The sequence below is a fragment of the Podarcis liolepis genome (assembly GCF_965112155.1).
Source record: "Podarcis liolepis genome assembly, chromosome: 8".
In the NCBI taxonomy this organism is placed as follows: domain Eukaryota; kingdom Metazoa; phylum Chordata; class Lepidosauria; order Squamata; family Lacertidae; genus Podarcis; species Podarcis liolepis.
In genome coordinates, this window is record NC_139560.1 from 82168110 (window position 1) to 82188757 (window position 20648).

The 20648-nt window shown below is 44.0% G+C and overlaps 1 protein-coding gene across 5 annotated transcripts in view; it reads left to right on the forward strand.

The window, feature by feature from the left end:
* ICE1 (interactor of little elongation complex ELL subunit 1) overlaps positions 1-20336 on the forward strand; it is a 34782-nt gene extending 14446 nt beyond the window's left edge. For 2 of the 5 annotated variants that reach the window (XM_083518952.1, XM_083518954.1), the window contains 11 exons: positions 2705-2794; positions 2907-2948; positions 3486-3859; positions 5420-6797; positions 6855-9991; positions 12593-12761; positions 14382-14542; positions 15195-15385; positions 16531-16637; positions 18318-18416; positions 19114-20336. In XM_083518952.1, coding sequence (XP_083375078.1) covers positions 2705-2794; positions 2907-2948; positions 3486-3859; positions 5420-6797; positions 6855-9991; positions 12593-12761; positions 14382-14542; positions 15195-15385; positions 16531-16637; positions 18318-18416; positions 19114-19310 — 5945 coding nt within the window. In that variant the 3' untranslated portion in view covers positions 19311-20336. Of the gene's footprint in view, positions 1-2704; positions 2795-2906; positions 2949-3485; positions 3860-5419; positions 9992-10402; positions 10444-12592; positions 12762-14381; positions 14543-15194; positions 15386-16530; positions 16638-18317; positions 18417-19113 lie in introns of all 5 variants that reach the window. The other 3 variants (XM_083518951.1, XM_083518953.1, XR_014529576.1) reach the window with 2 other exon arrangements.
* Positions 20337-20648: the final 312 nt, after the last annotated feature.

The window sequence follows — 20648 nt, forward strand, 5'->3', positions numbered from 1 at the left end:
AGCTGCTGTTCTTTGAGTTGTCATCTGTACAGTCATCACATCCTCATACTACAAGGCCTCACCCTTCAGCCCTACTTGCATTCTTGCAGGTACCCTAAAGGAGCTGAATAGGAGAGATTGCCCACTGCATGGGACATGTGCAAGGCCCCAAGATCTGGCTGAGAAAAGGGCTTGAGAGCATGGCCGCCTCAGCCAGCAAGCCCAAAGGTTCTGCTTTGTGGTCATCCACATGTAACAAGCTGCATGACGATAGGTCAACAACTTTTTTCAGCCGTGGGCCAGTCCACCGTCCCTCAGACCATGTGGTGGGCCAGACTATATTTTGTTTTTTTGGGGGGGATGAACAAATTCCTATGCCCCACAAATAACCCAGAGATGCATTTTAATTAAAAGCACACATTCTACTCATGTAAAAACACGCTGATTCCTGGACCATCCACGGGCCGGATTGAGAAGGCGATTGGGCCGCATCCGGCCCCCGGGTCTTAGGTTGCCTACCCCTACAATAGGTTTTATGTCAGCTTGAACTTGTTACTCTGCTGTAAGTATTCTTTGCTTCTTAGACCTGCAGTTGGATGGAGACAAATTATCATTGCCTAAGACGAGGTCGTCAGACATGATACCCAAGACCTTGCTTTCCAGCATCTAACCCCCTACAAATTATTGAACCACTGAGAGACTGATTCATTGCTCACTAATGCTGGGTGTCTCAGCCGTGGCCTGTCACCACTGCTCCCTTGAAATTAGCAGCACGTTTCAATGAGCGTGGAGAGCATTGGACGGCCAAGCAGAAGGCAACATTTGCAATTTCCCCAGTTTTGTAGAGTGAGTGGAAGCCTAGGGGATTAGATGGCAAACAACAGAGCTGTAAGGAATTGATCTGCGTGGGTGGGGAACAAGCTGTTGGGTTCTGTTGCGCTCATGGGGGAATTTTAGAAGAAAAGTTGTGATGCGTTTGGGGTGGCTTGTAGAGAGGTGTTTTAGAATTTAACCCTGGTCTTCCTGGCAAAGCTAGTGATTTGGGGCCGAAAACATTTGTGCTTTTGTATATGCTGGGCATCTGCCGAGTGGGAGTTTGGGCTATCTCTTCAACCCTTCCCTTCCCACTGCAAGCTGTATAGGACACTAGAACTTTTTTTGTTTAGAAGGCCATGTCTGAAGTGCAGTTGCCATTTTCAGATCAACAGGCAAAAATTTGACTTGTCTGCCCACCCAGGTTCAGTTGGGTGCATTCATTAAGGGGTGGGGAGAAGGACACATTTGCTTTCAAAGAAGCTTCTCTACCTGCTCGCCTGGAAGTGCTTTCTTTCCTGCTCCAGGTGACAAGACCTAAATCTATCCCTCTCCTTTTATGTGCAAGTACCAACCAGGAAGCCATGGCCACATCATGGGCAAAGCTATCAGTCTCCTTATTTTTGCAATGTTCAGGAGGTGTAATCTTCTTATATTTATAATGCTGAAATATTGGTGTGTGGTTTTTTTGTTTGATATTATATTTGCTATTATGTTGCTATGGAATTGCTATGGAATTGTTCTTGCAGTGGCTGATTTTGAGATGCATTCCTTTTTTTTGCAAGCCGCTTTCAGCATGAATCTTTTCAAGGAAAGGTGATATGCAAATAAAATGGTGATCATGCCACAAAGTGCTGAGAATACCAACAAAGGCATACAATCGAAGCGCCTTTATTTCATTCATTTTTTTTAAAAAATCGCAGCTTACTTAGCAAAGAGGCAAGCAGAGGCAAGAAGGAAATGATGCAATTTAAATAGATTCAGGTGGATTTCTTGCTATTGCTTATCATGTCAACAGGCTGAGTCCTCTGAGGAGGCACAGGCTCAAGGGAGTTGCCAAGAAGGGGAAAAGAACACGTTGGTTAGCTTGTGATTGTAACAAATTGTGTAAAGTCAGAACTTCTGCTGAATATCCATCGATTTGTCGAGAAATTGGGCTGACTCATTTGTGCTACCTCCGGTTAAGTACTTAATTCGTTCCAGAGGTCCGTTCTTAACCTGAAACTGTTCTTAACCGGAAGCACCACTTTAGCTAATGGGGGCCTCCTGCTGCCGCCGCGCCGCCAGAGCACGATTTCTGTTCTCATCCTGAAGCAAAGTTCTTAACCCTGAGGTACTATTTCTGGGTTAGCGGAGTCTGTAACCTGAAGCGTATGTAACCTGAAGTGTATGTAACCCGAGGTACCACTGTATTTTTGTATAGCCCTTCAATCATTTTCCAAGGGCAGTTTGCAAGAAAGTGCTGCATTCATATCACTGCTCATCTGTTTCCTGAACATTGGACCAGAGTGGTGGGCCTCCGTCCCCTGCTCAACTCTCCAAGGAAATAGCTAAGCAGCAGCAAAGAGAGAGCTGCTCTGTTGGGAGTTGTCACCTCCAGGTGTCTTTAGGTAACAGATCCTGACATAGCAAGCTTCCTTCAACTTTACTGAGAAGCCTTGGCAAGTCAATAGAGGAGGCCTAGTAGGCTAGAGGTTTGCCATCACTGGAACAGACATAACCTCAGCAGTTTGGGATTTGCTTCTTATTCCCTGTATTAGTGAAGAAATATGTGTGCATATTTAGATATATTGATAGAATATATCTAAATATATCTATATCTGTATGTAACAGATATAGATATATATTCTATTAATCCATGTTTCTCTGCAAGTACCATAACAGTTTGGATGCCTCTTTGGTTATTTTACAGAGAAAATTAAACTGCTGTTGCAGGAGCTCTGGATGTGTATTGACAGCTCGACAGGAAAAAGTCAAATCAACAAAAATGACTACATCTTAGGTGAGACCCAAGTACTGTAGCTCTAGAGATAATTGGAAGTAGTCCAATTAGAAAAAGTATGTTGCAATTTTCAAGAAGAGTAAAGAAAATTTGCCTCTTTTCTCACCTGCAGCAACAGATTTTCATGGTCATTCAAGAGCACGTGGGGAAAAAAGTGAGTACTTTTAGAACGGCACTCTGCCGTTGAATCTCACGACAGACGGATGCCAATAATTAACTTTTAGAATGGCTTTGCACTATGCTTTTAATATTTGCATAATTTAAATGCAAGAACAAAATATGTGCATATATACCTGCAGGGAAATCTTCCTTGGTTTGTCCTCATTCCTCCTATGCCTTCTTCCAAGACTGCGCTAGGAATGTCTTACACTTTTTAAGGAAAAAATTTGTGAGGGTCATGGGAAGGTTACAAAAACTGTACGGCACCCCAGAAACACAGCAGGGGGCCCCCGAGAGTGGTCAGTAAAATTAACACCTGGATTTTTAAAATAAAAAAATAATAATTAAGGGGATACTTTCTGGAGGGCCTGTGGAGTTGCAAAAAAACCTTTCAACAGCACAGTGGTGTACCTGTAGATGGATAATAAACCATTTGTTTTAAAATTGGTTTGAAAACTTTTTTTAAAACCTTCAGAAAGTGGAGGAAATATGGAAACCTTGTTTACATTGTAGATGATCTTCTGCCCCATAGAAACGCTGCGGAATCCTCAACAATTCCGGAAACCTCGAGAAGAGAGGCCTTCTGGTTGTCCTTCACCTGAAACCTGTACGACGCACGTTTCTTTGGCACCGTTGCAGACAAAGCTGGGCGACAGACTTGCTGGGCATGGTAGCCCAGTAGAAAGCAAGGCCATGGAAACCACGGGTGCTTACAATGGTGGCGGCACTTTTTACGAAGACAGATCTCTAGAAGTCATTTCAGAGACAGATTTGGGAGAGGGCAACGTGGATGTTTTCAGCAAGGAACAGGACGAAGTTGGTGAAAATCTGCGAGATATTTTGAAGTGGGTTAGGCCTCTTCCTCCTCTGCTGTCTCCCATACAGTTTTCACCTGCTGCTACTCCAGTAAGTCAAAAGACGGGTTAAAATCATGTGTCCTAGTAATGTCATAATCTTGATTTAATGTTGACTTAATACAGTACAGCAAGTCTACTTGTGGATGGAGCCAGGTGGCCAGAAAGAGGCAGTGCTATCCATGGGTAGTACACTTGGCTCATTCTCATTCTCATTCTCAGTTGAACAGGCTTTGCAGGTATTCATAGTGCTCCAAAAAGCAAAAAAATACTACCCCCACCCTCCCGATAGCAGGATAAAATCAGTAAATGTGTAATATACCTGGGCAGTGATTTCTATGTTAAACCACTTTCAACTATCCAAAAAACTCCCACAATTACCTGCCTTCAGAGTATAGTAGGCCCGGACCTAAAAGAATCGTTACCATTGTATCCAGTTTAATGGAACATAATAATAATAATAATAATAATAATAATAATAATAATAATAATAATATAATTTATTTATTCCCCAGCCACTCTGGGCGGCTCCCAATCAAGTGTTTAAAACAATACAGCATTAAATATTAAATTCCCTAAACATATTGTCAAACAGTGGGATATAAATTAAGACAATAAATGTGGTGGCAGCTCCTGTTGTGATTCATAAGAGCAGCGGCTCTGTCATAGGGAGCTGTTGTTTTTTCTCCTTCCCCGACTTCCTTAAGTAAGAACTGTTAAAGTGTAAAATGATAGCTTTCTCAGTTAGGATGTCATCCTTGCTAATTCCATTGCTAGGTTAAAACAGTTTGGTTTTAGAATACAGTGGTACCTTGGTTTAAGAACAGCTTAGTTTATGAACAACTTGGAAACAGAACGCTGCAAACCCGGAAGCAGGCGTTCTGGTTTGTGAACTTTGCCTTGGAAGCAGAACATGTTCCACTTCCTGTTGAGTGTGTTCCATTTGTAAACTGAGTCCTCCGCTGCTATGAGAAAGCACACCTTGGTTTAAGGATGCTTTGGTGTAAGTACGGACTTCCAGAACAGATTAAGTTTGTAAACCAAGGTACCACTGTATATTGAACACCTGGATTTTCAGCTTCTGGCTGCTGCTATTTTTGTGGTGGTCCTGTGTTTTAGTTTTATTGACTGTGCGTCACTTTGAGCATTGCTTTTTAAATAGTGAAATGACTCATGTTTTTATGGATTAAGATGAACAAGTGAGCTAAGCCCTGTAAAAAGGAACTCTCTCTCGTTGTATCGGATAGATACTCCTTAGTTTATCTTGGTCTTAGTTCTCATTGAAGTGGCAAAACCTCTGTTCAAGAAACCTCAATAGAAAAATGTTTCTCAGAAAGAACTACTTCCTTTTTTCTAGCTTTCTATGGTTTGGTTTTTATGGTTTCAAAGAGAATGCCACCATGTAAAGCCGCAGCTCTGATCTGAAGTGGAACAGCGCAGAAGTAGGTTTACTGGTTTAGTGAGAACTACACCTCAGTCATGTTTTTAGTGCTGTGTCTTTAGCAGTATCAGTTTTTTTGAAAGGAATGAACAGTGTAACTTGAATGGCTGTTCATAAAACATTTGAACTGTTATGAGTACTATATTAATTCTTCTCATTTATCTCTTTAAGGATACGTTATTTGGAAACTTAACAGATTCCAGTGATGAAGATGAAATGAACCAGGATGTGCAAATGCTTGAAAATATTTTGGAAAAAAATGAACCAAAAGCTGAAATTCCTCACGAGAATCATTCAGCAGAATCTCGGAGCAAATGCATCTCTTTTAGCGCAAACAATACAAATGGCAATTCTCAGGAGTCGCCTGAAAGACTTAGCAAATTGACGGAAGAAGAGTCAGCACTGTGTCACGACCCTGTGACAGAAACATCAGTATATCCTAATGAGGGAGGTGCCATATCAAAGAGTGAGAAGCGTCTGCAGGAGAATTCTGACTTTTTGGAGACACACACAGCCACTGAACCAGCAGCACACGGTACAGAAAACGTCAACAAAAACTTAGATAATATGACGAAAGCGAAAGACAAACTCATGATGCCTGCTTTATCGTCTCCATCGGCTAATGCACAAGGTCAAGAAAAAACAGCTGAGTCAATGCCCATGAAAGAAGACGTTGGAAGCAGCATTGACCGTGTGCACAAAGAGCCTAGTAGCTTCTTGAAAGAAGAGAAGGAAGAGCTCATTGGGACAGTGGAAGGTGATTGGCTTCAAACACCCAAAGGTGGCACTCAGCAGCAAACCAAAGGGTCCATTTTAGCTACTGAAAATGTGCTCGTAACTCCTGAAAATTTTAAGGATGTTTCTGGTGATGTGCGAGGAGGAATGGGGAATGGCCCCAGTGACATCCAGTCTAAATTTAATTTTGAGACAGCAAATTGTATTGGTGAAGAACACAATGAATCTGCAACAACAGACAAACAAAATGCAACTGAAGGGATCTGCTCTGGCCGCAGTGATAAAGCATTAACGGAAGAGAAAATGAATTTCGTTAACCATAATTTCCTCTCTGAAATGGAGTGTTCTAGGGCACTGCTCCAGCAACGAAATGCTGAGATAACATTTACACAGGACTTTGAAAAAGATTCTCATGTCTCCGATGCAGCCATCAAATCACAATGCGCAGAAGAAAATCACAGTAGCGAAGAGGAATGTGGCAAGCAATATGAATTAAATGGGGAGAATAAACTAGGGAATGCTGATACCTTGAAGTCCCACTCTCATATTACAGTGGCAAGTGATGGATGCAATAATTCATTGTATCATATAGGTGAAAGCAGCACTCTCCCTTCTGTGCCTACTAAACATGGAGAAGATGACCAGCGGAAAGTTGAAAATGAAAACATTGTAGGCAAAATGAAACCCAAATCAATGGATGTAAAAAAAGAATGTGTAGAACTAGAACAATACATTGACCAAAAAGATTCTGTTAAATCGCTACAAGAGGAGCCAGATTATCAAAGCAGTCCTATGTTAGCAGCACAAGCATTTAGTATTGTTAAATCGCTACAAGAGGAGCCAGATTATCAAAGCAGTCCTATGTTAGCAGCACAAGCATTTAGTTCTGAGGGGTCTCTTGAAAGTAAACACACACTCTTTGAATCAGAGAATGTCGCTGAAAGTGCTTCAGAACTAGGGTATGTTGAAAATGCAGGCATTAAACCTGAGTGTAAGTCTAAAACGCATAGCGTTTCAATTAACTTTCAGCACAGTGAGGCTGTTGAGGAAGATATATGCCTGACATCAGAACGGCTTGAGAAGGAAGATAGTGAAGCGCTGAAAATAACAGAAACTGGGACTGCACAGTTTATTATAGAAGAAGGAGGTGAAGAAACATCTGCTCTTGGAACTCTGTGTGACAGAAATGTGGAGCCCAGTTTGATTTTTAAAGATTTGCACTATGGAAAAAATGAGGCACCACCTCAAGAGAAGGCAACCTGGAATGCTGAAAGCAATTCATCTGATAAAATGAAGCATGCTGCGGAAGGGACAGGAACGAATTACAAGTGCTCTGTAACAAACGGGGTGGAATTAGAACAGAACACAAATGAAGGTCCTCCTCAGTCTGTTCAAGATGAATTAGAAGCAGAGAGTGCAGTTATAGAAACAACTTCCTCTGTCACTACAACAGTTTGTTCTAAGTCCACTGCAGAGGCCTCCAATGTCACTGTGTCCCACGTTGAAATCAGTTATGAGCTCTTCAGCAGAAATGGCCAAAGCTCTGTCCCAGGGTACATTACCCCTTCCTCTCCAAGCACAGAAGAAGATGCTGATCATAGAGATCATGATTCTGGAGAAGACTTGACAAGTAAAGAGGCAAAGGTTCTTGATTCTGACGTAGACAAAAATAAGTCACTGGATTGTTGCAGCTTCCATGAAATGGAAATTGAACAAGCCAGAGAGCAGCCAACTCTCAGGGAATCCCAGATCATGTGTTGTGGGGAGCTCACTAAAGCACAAACTGCTGAGGCATCGAGCCTGAACAGTGTTAATTCTGTAGACATTTTTGTAGTGAGCGAACCTGTTCCAAGTGATGAGAAGCTTCTTGTTCCTCTTGGTAAGACGTTAGGAATTCCTTCAAGAAAGTGTGAGCTAGAACATAATCTGAGTGAAGCAACAGCTAAAGAAACTGATGCAGTATCGAGCAGAGGCACAAGATCTGAAGGGGTGAATGAACTGACCGTGTCTGAAAGTGCTATCATGCTTATGAAATCATCTACCTTGGATTCACAAGAGGAGGAGGTTTTCCCATTAAGGAAGATGAATTGCACAAAACCACAACCAATGCTTGCAGCGTCCAGAGCAGATGTGGGTGGTGAGCAGGAGCTGTCCCATGTAACAGAAGAGGCATCCCCGAAATATATGCCGGCTGTAGTACATGACACTGGCTCCCATGTTGCTGAAGTGACGGAAGGGATATGGGAGCATTCATACGCAACAAGACGGATGTGTAGCGATGAAAATACCTCCTTCAAATTGGAATCTCTTGCAGCAATAGAGAAGTCTGAAGAGAGGCAAGCAGAACAAAGCATTTCAGTAGTTGTTTCATTGATGAGACAAGGGCTAACACATGATCGAAAATCTCTCTCCAGGAAGTCTCCTGCAAGTGATCCAGAATTTAATAGTGATATAGTGGCACCACACTCAGAATACAGGGACACTAGTCAAGAAACCTCAGAAACCCAGTTAGATTTCTTTAAAGGGAAAGCAAGTGCTGAGGAAGAAAGAAGCTTTAGCCCTTCGGGATGCAGCTCCAGCCTGACGCAGAACCAGTTAACACCCGTCTGTCTTGATGGGGATGCCAGTGCTTCCCACAACAAGGAAACCCATATAAAGAACGAGGGGGAAACTCTTGCTGCTCAAACCAGCCGGCATTCCGTACCACCTGCCTCCGAATCTTCCAGCTCTAGCTCTAAACCACAAAAAATAGTGTTTGAGAAAGTGGAATCTCCCGCTGCTCTTGCATCTCACGGAAATAACGGAGCAGGACAAGTGCTTGAAGCATCAGACGCTATAAATTTTTCAGCAGAGGCAGGTCTTAGGCCTCTCCAGAGAATACCTAGCTGCAAGGGGAAGAGGAAAAGCCGGCAAGCACTGCTCACTGAGACCATTTTTGCCAACGCAGATACTTCCACGCCTACAGTGTATTCTCCTCCAAAAACCCTGACAAAAATTAGGGAAGAGATGGGCCCTCCATTACCTCCCTTGCTCCCACCTCTGATGCCTACTCCTCCAAGAACGGTTAGGCCCCTCTCCCCACTGATGTCATCGTCTAGCCAGTCTTCTTTGCCTTCCCCACTTGATGGAATGAATTCTCCTTTACGTGAAACTCCAGCTCCTCCTCTAAGGTCGCCGCTGTTGGATATCCCCAAATGCAAGTCTCCCGCTACATTTACCACCCCTTCTCCCTCTGGCACGCCGATGCGCCAGAGGGCTCTGTCTTCGCCTCTTCAGTTTTGCGCCACCACTCCCAAGCACGCCCTCCCCGTGCCTGGCAGGCTTCCTCCATCGGCAGTTGGCGGCACTGCTCCACCTGTACCCCAGGAAAACTCGGTGAAGATCTTGGACAGCATGTATCCAGAGCTATCCGCCCGAGCCAGAACTCTCAGCATCCTGAAAGGTAACATTCAGCTGAGTAGGTCGTCTTCTCTAGATGGCAAGAACGCCCCACAGCCGGTCCATCAGATCAGTGGCTTTAAAGCAATTGCTTCTGTGTCCACTGCTTTTGTTAAAACGGGGAGCAGTTTCAAGCCTGACCCAGAGCAACTGTCTTCCAATGTGTGTTACACTGGGAAAAGGGCATTAGTACCTGTGACTGTGCCAAAGAATGCCAAAAGGCTAAGGCTAGATAGCAAGTCGCCAAAATCAAACGTCTGCAAGGAGGAACCTTCAGCTAGAGTCCCAGATGCTGGCGTACGGTGCCCTGCTGAGGAAACCATCAATCTGAGTAGTGAGGGTGGTACTCACTTAACCGGTGAAGCCGATTCACAGTTGCTTGTGGCTGCGAAGAAAAGCGATGACTCCGATAGCAACATTGTGATGGTAGCATTGGAGAAAGTTTCCAAAGCCTGTTTTGACCTGTTACCTGTTATCCGTAGCCACGTTTTGGTGGGCAATACCTCGAAGCTCCCAGCCATGAGAGATGAAGAGAAAGAAGCCGTTTATGAACTTGGCGTTGCTAAGAAGGTCAGTTACACTTCTTGTTGTTGTTGTTTAAAAAATACCAGTAAACTGGTTTAGCTCATACAACCAAACAATGAGCATGGAACCTTCTGGAATAGTAGTTAAGACGGTAGAAGCCATAGAGGAGACCATTTGAACCCACCTCTCTGCCAAGCTATCATGTCGCCTCTTGCAGTTTATATGTGGACATATAATTATGTTTGCTGTGGCTGATTGGGGATGTTGACTCATATCTTGGTTTTTGTTAAAGTCGTGAAGCTGGATTTGCATGGCTTAACACACACAGAGACGTACACTTTTGACCAAAAGGTGGTTTTTCAGTCCCTTACGGCTAATATCCATGGGGATTTTGATGTTGTGTTTACCCCAGTGTTTCTCAAACTTTTTGCACTCTCTCATTTCTTGCAAACTTAGCTGCTGCCACCGCCACCCATCCTGGCTCGTCTCTTCCACAGGTGAGCAAGTGCACAAGGACTTTGCTCACAGTTGTCTCTATTGAGACTGTTGTATATGAGAATCTGCAGGCTGAAGTGCTAATCTCGGCATTAACATTCAGAGCAGAGGAACTGTTACCCTCCCCCTTAAACACCATAAAAATAAAGCAACATCTTCTGCTGGGGTGATGGGGGTGCAGTCATCCCCCGAAATCAGATGTGCACCAGAGAGGGTCCTTGTGAGGGGCAATATGGGCTTTGGCTGGTAATAAAGAATGTGCTGTGTGTTTAAGACCCCTGTCTTTTCGCCCCACTCCACATGACCCACAGACCCTCCCCCCCAAGTGAGAGTCCTGTCCTTTAGTTTTGTGTTTCACAGGTCTTGGTTTACAAAGGCTTCTGAAAGCAGATTGCACTGTGATCTAAATGCATTGAACAGTTCCACATCCAAGTTCTATCTGGATGTCTGTAATAAGGCGGAACTTGTGGAGGGAGTAGGGAAACCATCTTAACTCGGTCATCAGATCTGTAAATCTTGTGACCCTCCCTGCTCCAAACTCCCAGGAACATGGGTGCCTTGGACCACACAAAGAGGAAGGCTGTGGGTCACATGTTGTGTAAGCCAGGTTCAGGTGAATCTATCCTTGCCTTAGATGGTACGCTTGGGCTCTAAAATTGTATGGAGACATTTCTGAAACACTTCAACTTGTCTGATAGTTTATTCATTTAGTGGAGTTGTTGAGCTCTTTGGGTTCCACTTCATTGACTAAGAGCCAGTTCGTGACGGCCAGTTTTTAAGTGGCAGCATGCTTCTGGAGTGATCACCTTCCCAAGTTCCTGTTTGCTTGTTTGAGTTTACATATATGCTGCTTTTCCACAATCAGCTGCAGCCAAAGCCGCTTGCAGCAAACATTCAAAACATCAAAATACAAATATGCAGAATACAGAGCATGTCAGTAAATTCAAAAGTAAACAATTTAACAAACACAGAATAAATTTGATATTACCCCCCAAAAAAGGTCAAAAAAAGAAAGCTCCGCTCCAGGCTTCAGTACATAAATGCAAAGCCAAAGAAGAGTTAACCGACAACAAAGTTTGGCAACGCATTTTCTATCAGTACTCATTTGGTGTTTCTCTAAACATGCTTTCCCCAGTTGCTTAGGCTCAGACCTGAAATTAATCTCACTGGAAGCTCCCGCAGGTGGTAAGATTCCCTGTTACTGCATCTTTCAGGATGAGGGAACTTGAGGTCTTTCCATCCAAGAGTGCTTTTACCCCCCCCCCTCCCCCCCAAAAAAAGAAAGACCATGGGAAGATTTGAGGGGAAAGATTCCCCACAAGGTCCACTGCCAAAATTGTGCTGTCAACCTGTTTTCAGGATCTTTTATTTCTGAGAGTGTTTCTCATTTGTGTCCGGGTGTCTGGATGGGATAAGAAGCCAGGAAGATATCCACCCAGCCACTGTTCAGCTGTGCTGGCTCCCAACTTAGGCCCTAGCACATCTTCAACCTTATATTGGTATTAATTAAGGCCTTCAAAAATGCCCTGCATGGATTCCAGGTCTTTCAAAAATTTTAAGGTGACAATTGTGCACAAATGTGAAGTTATCTCAGAATCTGGCAGAGATCCTTTTTCACTGGAGGTGATAGGGATTGGATCTTCTGCATGCATTGCTTGTGCTCTGCTTATGACACCTCCCCATAGATTCCTTTACACACATCACTGGCAGAGGTTGTATCAGAACTTGACCTACATTGGCCTGCATGTGGAATGGCCAATTGGTCTTCTTTCATATAACGTTTCAGATGGCTCATTAAAAGAACATTCACTCTGCTGTTACTTCTTGTACCTGCCATGCGTTTAGTCCTTTGCTCCTACTATTGTGGTGTTTAGTTGCTGGTTTTCTGAATTTTTAACCTTTGCAGCTTACCAGTTTCAGCTGCAAACTGCCACGAGTGCACATTTCCAGTGGTTTTAAAACATGTTTGTCCTTGTCCTTGCTTGGACAGTTCTGTTCTTCTCTAATTTATCACCTGTATCTGATAAAGAAGTAGCTCTGAAGATCATCAGCATTTCTGTTCAAGGACAGAAGTTTATTATTTTCTGATAATAAGGTATATTATGCATGTTGAAATATCCTCAATGGAAAATACCATTTTGCATGTTACAGCACTTAGCTGAGACAGCGTTGCAGACTATTCTGAAGAAATTGAAGAAACAGAAGATGACCTTGGGCCACAATCACATTCAGGCCCTCTGCAGGGTGTATGTTGGAATATGCCGGCAGCTGGGAGACCTTGAAAAAGCACGCCTGTTTTGCTACAGTCTTCTTAAGGAAGGTATGATCTGTCTTTGTCTTTTTTACGGCAGAAAGCATCTTACTCATTATGTTCCAGCTGAATCCTCCTCAGATATGTTAATCGCTTTTGGATGTTTCATGGGAAGCGATTCGTTAACGAAATAAATCAATGTATACTCGCTGTTTTGGCAAAGGTCTGTTTACCAGGGTTGTTGGCTGATTAAACAATCCACAGGCCTGGTTCATACATTTCCATCAGAGCAACGCTGCAGTATTATGGAGAAGAAGTGGTGCAATCCCCTCTCCTCTGTGACGCAGCCTCCACTGCAAACCACACCCTCCACGCAACTGGCGAACTGGGCAGCGGGCCTGGTCTGTGTGATTTCCTGCCCTCCATTAAGAAACAAAATGTGGAATAATTGCGTGGACTGGGCGTCTGCAGGATAAAGAACTAATGCAGAAGACCTTATTCACACCTGGGGCTTCCTCCCTAGCAGAGGGGCTTGATCTCCTTCTCTACTACATTGAGGTTAGGTTGGATTTGTTAAATATATATATATACATTGCTTCCCGCTACAAAAAGTATCGAAGTGATTTGCAAGCCAGAACAAAAATACGCAAGCATATTAAAAACCTGAATCGGAATATACTGTAAGCATCCAGGCATCAGCATACACAAATGCAGGGGAAACAAAATGATTTGTGGTTTTACGTATTTATGTTTTTGTTTTTAAATGAAAGATTGTAAACTGCCCTGGAGGTAGAGGCCCACCCACTGGACCCACTGGATCCTAAGTCAGCACAGCCATGGTGATCTCAATGGGCTCTATCAGGGTCTCTTCACTATGCCAACCTGGGAGCGTTGCCCCTCCCCCTTCCTGGCTGCCTATTCTACCCTAGCACCACCAGCCGCCTATGCAGGCAATAAAGTTTTTGGATGTTTGCTTTTAATTTCTTTTTGCGTTCAACTTGTTTTTAACATCCTATGATGTTGTAGCTTGGCTTTATGTTTTCATATCGTCAACTGCAGTGATATATGTATATATATTTATCATACAGCAGTACAGTCATACCTCGGAATGAAAAGCGTGTTACTTCCGGGTTTCGCTGCTCACGGCTGCGGGCGTGCGGATGCATCTTACGTTCTGTTCAGGGTGCGAACGGGGCTCCCGAACGTATCCCATTCGCATCCTGAGGTACCACTGTATCTAACATCTGTTTTTGTAAATAGAATAGAATAAGAAACAAGTCCCACCACTGCCACCCAGGGGTTAGGATTGCAGCCTAAATCCTTGGTGCTACCTTTAGGGTATGGCTGCTTGAGGAGAGCCTGAGCTCCTTAGATCTAAATAGATAATTTTGTGAGTATGTGCAGGAGACACATTTAGCTGGTATGGAGGCGTGATTAATATACTGAGCATGCTCAGTGGTCTCCGAGAGAGAGAGAGAGAGAGTATTGAGAGAGAGAGAGAATTGAGCGTAAACTGGAAAAGGGACATGGAAAGGGGGAAAGATTTAGCCCCTCACTGCTTATATAGTATTCCAAGAGGAGGGAATGCAACATTTTGCTTCAAGTCCAACTTGTAATATATATATATACATATTGATTATTGTCTAGCCTAAAGGGTTTTCCTTTCTTATTTTAATTTCTCCCTGCCAGATTTTCCCAAGTCGGCCATACTAACTTTGTTTATTGCAAACATGTGGGATGAGATCTTTTCCTCGGAAGGTGTGATCAGCAAAGCTATCCAGCTGGTTGCCAGGCAGCGTGCAAGAGGGGAGGTGCTGAAATGTCTGAGAACTTACCTGAATTGGGAAGAGGTATGAGCATTTGACAGGATCCCTTTTTTGCGTTTGGCCAGAAGAGAGTTGATTGTTGATTTTACAAGAGCAGAATCTCACTTTTCACAGAGGCATAAGAAAGGGCCAGTGTGCATATTTATTGTGTTATCTATTAATCAAATGCTCCTTTCTGAAGAGCTGGGCATCACTTTGAAGAAAGTGGGTTTGATTTGGGGGGGGCAGTTTCACATGCCGCTGAACCAAATATGAGCCAAATAAAACCACTGGAAAAAACACTACTTATAATATTGCCATTTTCACTGTGAGGTGGGTAAAAAAATACGTTTATAAGCATGTTGGGTAGTAGAAAGGGGGAAATATAAAAGACAACATGTTCTCCACTTAGAGCCTGCGGATGAGAGGAAATCAGAACCGTGGAACTCCTTGGCACAAGGAAAATGCAGTGGCAAAGAATTTAGCCATTTCTAAAGGCAAAGATGGATTTGATAGCAGTTGAATGTGATGTCAGTGATAGCCAGCTGATTATACCCAATTCTGCTCCATTTTGGGACTGGTTGTTCATCTGCGCCACCATTTTGTGAGCAGTGGTCTCACTAATCTTTAGCCATCTCTATAAGGTCTTGTGGGTAGAATGTTTGAGAACAAAATCAGCATTCATTCATTTTTCCAGAATGCACCAGCAGATGTTGGCATGATGGTCTCTAGCCTGCTTTTGGCGATACAGTTGTGTCCACAGATGGAATTTCAGCTCAGTGAGCAATTTGGAGAAGACCTGAAAGAGAGCACCTGGGAATATGTGTTTGCTGTCGATCTGCTGTGCTCACATCAAAAGTGGCGCTGGACCCACGATCATATCATAAGGTATTACGAGTCTTTGTTGTTTATTGCACTTAATAATTAAAATAAAGGTGTGCAGCCTGGCTCATCCATTCACCATAGGCTGCTTCCCCTAATACGCTTGCGGGGAGCAGCTGTTGCTAAGCCAACCTTGTTGTTCTGCAACTTACCGTACAGTGGTGCCTCGCAAGACAAAAAGAATCCGTTCTGTGATTCTCTTCGTCTAGCGGTTTTTTTCGTCTTGCGAAGCAAGCCCATTGACGGATTAGCGCTATTAGAGGCTTTTAGAGGCTTTTAGCGGCTTATCAGCTTATCGGATCAGCTGATAAGCGGCTTAGCGCTATTAACCGCTATTAGCAGCTTTTAGCTGCTTTTAGCGGCTTATCTGCTGATCGGATCAGCTGATAAGCGGCTTAGCGGCTTAGAAAAAGGGGGGGAGGGGAAAAAACCAGCAGGAACTCGCAAGACGTTGTCGTCTTGCGAAGCAAGCCCATAGGAGATTCGTTTTGTGAAGCACCTCCAAAACGAAAAACTCTTTCGTCTAGCGAGTTTTCTGTCTTGCGAGGCATTCGTCTTGCGGGGCACCACTGTATTTTTTGCCCTATAGGACCACTTCTCCCCCTTCAAAAATGAAGGGGAAATGTGTGTGCGTCCTATGGGGCGAATGCAGGCTTTCGCTGAAGCCTGGAGAGCGATGGGGGTCGGTGCACACCGACCCCTCTTGCTCTCCAGGCTTCAGGAAGCTATCCACAAGCTGTGGGAGAGCTGCGCAACTTCGCGCAGCTCTCCCACGGCTTGCGGAGAGCTGCCTGCACCCCGAAGCCTGGGGCGCGCTGAGCTCAGCACACCCCAGGCTTTGGGCTTCGCGCAGCTCTCCCACGGCTTGCGGATAGCAGCCTGTTCTGGGGGCTGGGGTCGGGGGAAGCTCGGGCTTCCCCCGCCCCAGCCCCGCACCTTGGGGGGGATTTTTTTTATTTATTTCCCCCCAAAAAAACTAGGTGCGGCCTATGGGGCGAAAAATATGGTAATATGTTTTCTCAAATCGAAAGCATTTGGAAGTTTTTCATTCCAAAGGAGTGTGGTGTAGGTCTGGCAGGTCAAGCTGGTTTCAAAAGGCAAAAAGGGAGGCAGTCAGCACATATGTACTCATTGTCCGCTTCGTTCCACAGCAAAGAACTCTGGCCTATCATGGATAAGTGGATAAAGAACAGAAAGGGCAATGGCAACGTATCTTCCCCTTCCGATATAATTGTAGCAACAGTGCTCAGACTGATTGGTGAGTATGCACTCCTGCAGCGCTTTCTCTGTGGCTACCAGGCTTGTTGGAATACTCTTTCCATTTGTCTGCTGGAGACATTGATATCCCCACTTAGTCCACGTCTGTGTGCATGAATAAAAGGAGCCAGTAACTTGCGGTGGTGATGGCTTTTACATTCTGGCTGCAGTCTCTTGAGAACTAATAGGAGAGGGTTGTTGGCATCTCTCCCCACATCCCACCCCAAAAATAAGACTGCAGACCACGTAGTTGCATATACCATCTTTTTCCATGTATAACACGCCGCCTATTTTTGGGGACTCAAAATTAAGAAAATGGAGGATTGCCCAGAGTTGATGAGCTTTTCAGGGGCCAAACCCGCCAGACCCGCCAGACCAATGGTGGCTAGCGCACGTGTCGCCGAGACAACCTATCCCACTCACCAACAGCAGACATCCCAATCCCACACACAATTACTGCAGCAGCAGCCTTTGCCGCAACCACCAATCGCAGCTGACGAGATCATGCTCGCAGCAGCAACCAATCGCCCGTCCCAACAATGCGCTAACTGTGTATAAGACCAGCCCCAATTCTGGACATTGCTTTAGCAAAAAAAACCCCTCGTCTTATACATGAAAAAGTACAGTACCTTTAATCCGTAAACTACAATTAATCCAGAATGCGGCAGCTAGACTGGTGACTGGGAGTGGCCGCTGAGACCACATAACACTGGTCCTGTAAGACCTACATTGGCTCCCAGTACGTTTCCGAGTACAATTCAAAGTGTTGGTGCTGATATTTAAAGCTAAACGGCCTCACCCCAGTATACCTGAAGGAGCATCTCCACCCCCATTGCTCAGTCCAGACACTGAGGTCCAGCGCCAAGGGCCTTCTGGCGGTTCCCTCCCTGCGAGAAGTGAGGTTACAGGGAACCAGGCAGAGGGCCTTCTCGGTAGTGGCACCCACCCTGTGGAACGCCCTCCCATCAGATGTCAAGGAAAATAAACAACTACCTGACTTCTAGAAGACATCTGAAGGCAGCCCTGTTTAGGGAAGCTTTTAATGTTTGATGTTTTATCGTGTTTTTAATATTCTGTTGAGAGCCGCCCAGAGTGGCTGGGGAAACCCAGCCAGATGGGCGGGGTATAAATAATAAATTATTATTATTATTGTTATTATTATTATTGTTATTGTTGTTGTTGTTGTTATTATTATTATTATTAATGATCTCTGCAGCGTCCTGTATCCATTTTATCTCTGGCTGAATGGCAACATGCTTCTTGGAGTCAGAGGGCAGAAGGACTGATTAATAGACGTGGATTTGGCTGTCTTTGCTCTTCCTTCTTTGTCTCCCTTCTGCTGCCTTCTTAGCTGTGCCCTGCACAACTCTCTCACGCTTGCTGCCTTATTGGAACCAAATAATATGTCCAGGATCTGACTCTTACCCATTCCCTTACATTATGCAAGTTCCTTGTTTATAAAGTGCCAGGAGATCTTCGCTTCCTTCAGCAGGACAAAGACAATCACTTTAAGCTCCTCCATGCAGCAGCTAGATGTCCGATGGGGGGGGGGGCAGAAGAGATTTTCTAGCCTAGCTTCATCCTCATTCATTTTCGTATGGAGTTATATCAGTGCTCCCCAGCCCCCCACACTCTGAAGTACTTTACATAACAATCACCCCTTTCTCTTAATTCTTCACAGGTCGCCTAGGCCAAATAGGACTGAGAGAAGGATTTTTTTCTGCGGTCGAAAACATCAGTTCCGTTATTGGGGTCTTTCTCCAGCATGCCAAAGAGAAAGGTAACAACCATTATGCCCTGTACTGTAATGCGGTGAAGCATCTGGCAGCTATTGCCCTGTGCTAAGGAGACGCCCAGGAACATTCGTGGGCTTTCTGCTTATTTAGACCATTTCTATACTGCTTCCTAGGGACGCGGGTGGCGCTGTGGGTTAAACCACAGTGCCTAGGACTTGCCGATCAGAAGGTAGGCGGTTCGAATGGGGTGAGCTCCCGTTGCTCGGTCCCTGCTCCTGCCAACCTAGCAGTTCGAAAGCACGTCAAAGTGCAAGTAGATCAATAGGTACCACTCCGGTGGGAAGGTAAACGGTGTTTCCGTGTGCTGCTCTGGTTCTCCAGAAGCGGCTTAGTCATGCTGGCCACATGACCCGGAAGCTGTACACCGGATCTCTCGGCCAGTAAAGCGAGATGAGCGCCGCAACCCCAGAGTCGGTCACAACTGGACCTAATGGTCAGGGGTCCCTTTACCTTTATACTGCTTCCTATATAAAAATAATAATCTCTCTAGAGGCAGTGAAGCCCAGCTTCTGTGTGAGGGGAAATTGAAAAGCGAATTTGACCTGGGAAACGCAAATGCTTAAGAGACCAGGATGCCAGAAGAAAGTGCCATATTCCGCTGAGTTGACTGTGTTCCTTTCGCCACCCTGAATGGCTTTTGGTCAAGGGCATTATTAATGGTTCTCTTTCCCATCTTTGCAGATGTGGCCTGGGGCGTCCAGTTGGCAGCGGCATATGCACTTTGCGAGTTGGGTCCTAGCAATCCACCTAAAGTCTTGGAGGCCATCCAAGCTTGGGAAGCAGTCAATGCGAAGAGCCTTCCTCCTGCTGTCACGAGCGGCGTAGCAGAAGTCCGCAATCTACTGAAGTGTGCTGGGAGAACCGAAGGCTGCTCATAAAGTTCCTGGAGGACGGCTTTTTTTTTTTACCATACAGGAAAATGTGGCAATGCCATCTGAAATAACCTCCTTCAGATGGGAAGAGTCATGAACCTCCCTCCTTGGAGGCTGGCAGAAAACATAAACTCTTGTTGAGATGTCGTGAGGACATCTTTGTTCAATGTAGCCTGAAGTACTTTGTGTGGCAGTAGAAACAATAAGCTATTGAGCATTGCCTTAAATGCCACAAGAAGACAATAGATTGTCTTGCTAGCTCTTTAAATCGGGGCAGGGAGGGGGGGAATGTTCATCTATGCAAATAGAAGTGTTCTCTTGCAGGAAGTGAATTCCCGAGACTACAAAGTCTCTTTTTAGTTACGCCAAATGTTCTCCAAACAACTTTCACTGGAAATGTGGATGAAACGAACTTTTAAAAAAACATTTGTTTTGCTTCTTTGTTCACTAGTCTCTGCAAAGCTTAAGGCACTTTTAAAGAAGGGTTCCTTCTCATGATGTGAGAATCTACAGGTTTTGTAGATTTGAGGTACTGTTTCTAAATCAAGTGCGTCTTTTTGACCAGAGATGACAGTGGAGCAAAACAAATAAATTCACATAATGAGAAGTGATAACTCTCTGGCCACTTTCAAAACTGATTTGTCTACTCCCTAAATTTGTCAACTTGCCTCAAAAGGAAAAGAGAAGATTTTCGATCAAATCATGTCCTTTATTCATGCTAGTAGGCCTTTCAATTTTAATGAATTTAACTGAAGCATGGTTTGAGTTCTGTACACAATATCTACAGTATATAGAAAAATGAGATGCTTTCTCTGTGAGAATGTGTATATATGGTATATTCATATAATGTGTTTCACATTTCATGTTGTTCCGCTTTGGGAATTTTACTACATATATATAGAAACTGGAGTTTAAAATAATAATTAAAAACCTTGAAATTGTATAAACATCTAATGTAGTTTCACTTGTTTTCAGATTATTTTTTACATGTCTGTATAATTTTTTTCTAATAAATATTATTTGTACATTTAACAGATGAATATTTGCATAAGTGTCAAAATGTAATTGAAGTGACTATTTAGATTGTTTGTTTTGCAGGGATCAGACTTCATTTGCCACTCCCATGCACGCTGAAAATATGTATTGTTTTTAAGTTTTGCCTCGATGTTGGTTGATTGTGATAAGGATATCAATAATTTATTTTTAAAAAGACTCATTCTTTGCTTTTCTAACTACTCAGAGCATCTGAAACTTGCCCAGTTGTAAAACAGCTAAAATGTTTAAAGCAGCTACAGATAGGTAGCCGTGTTGGTCTGCCATAGTCAAAATAAAAAAATTCCTTCC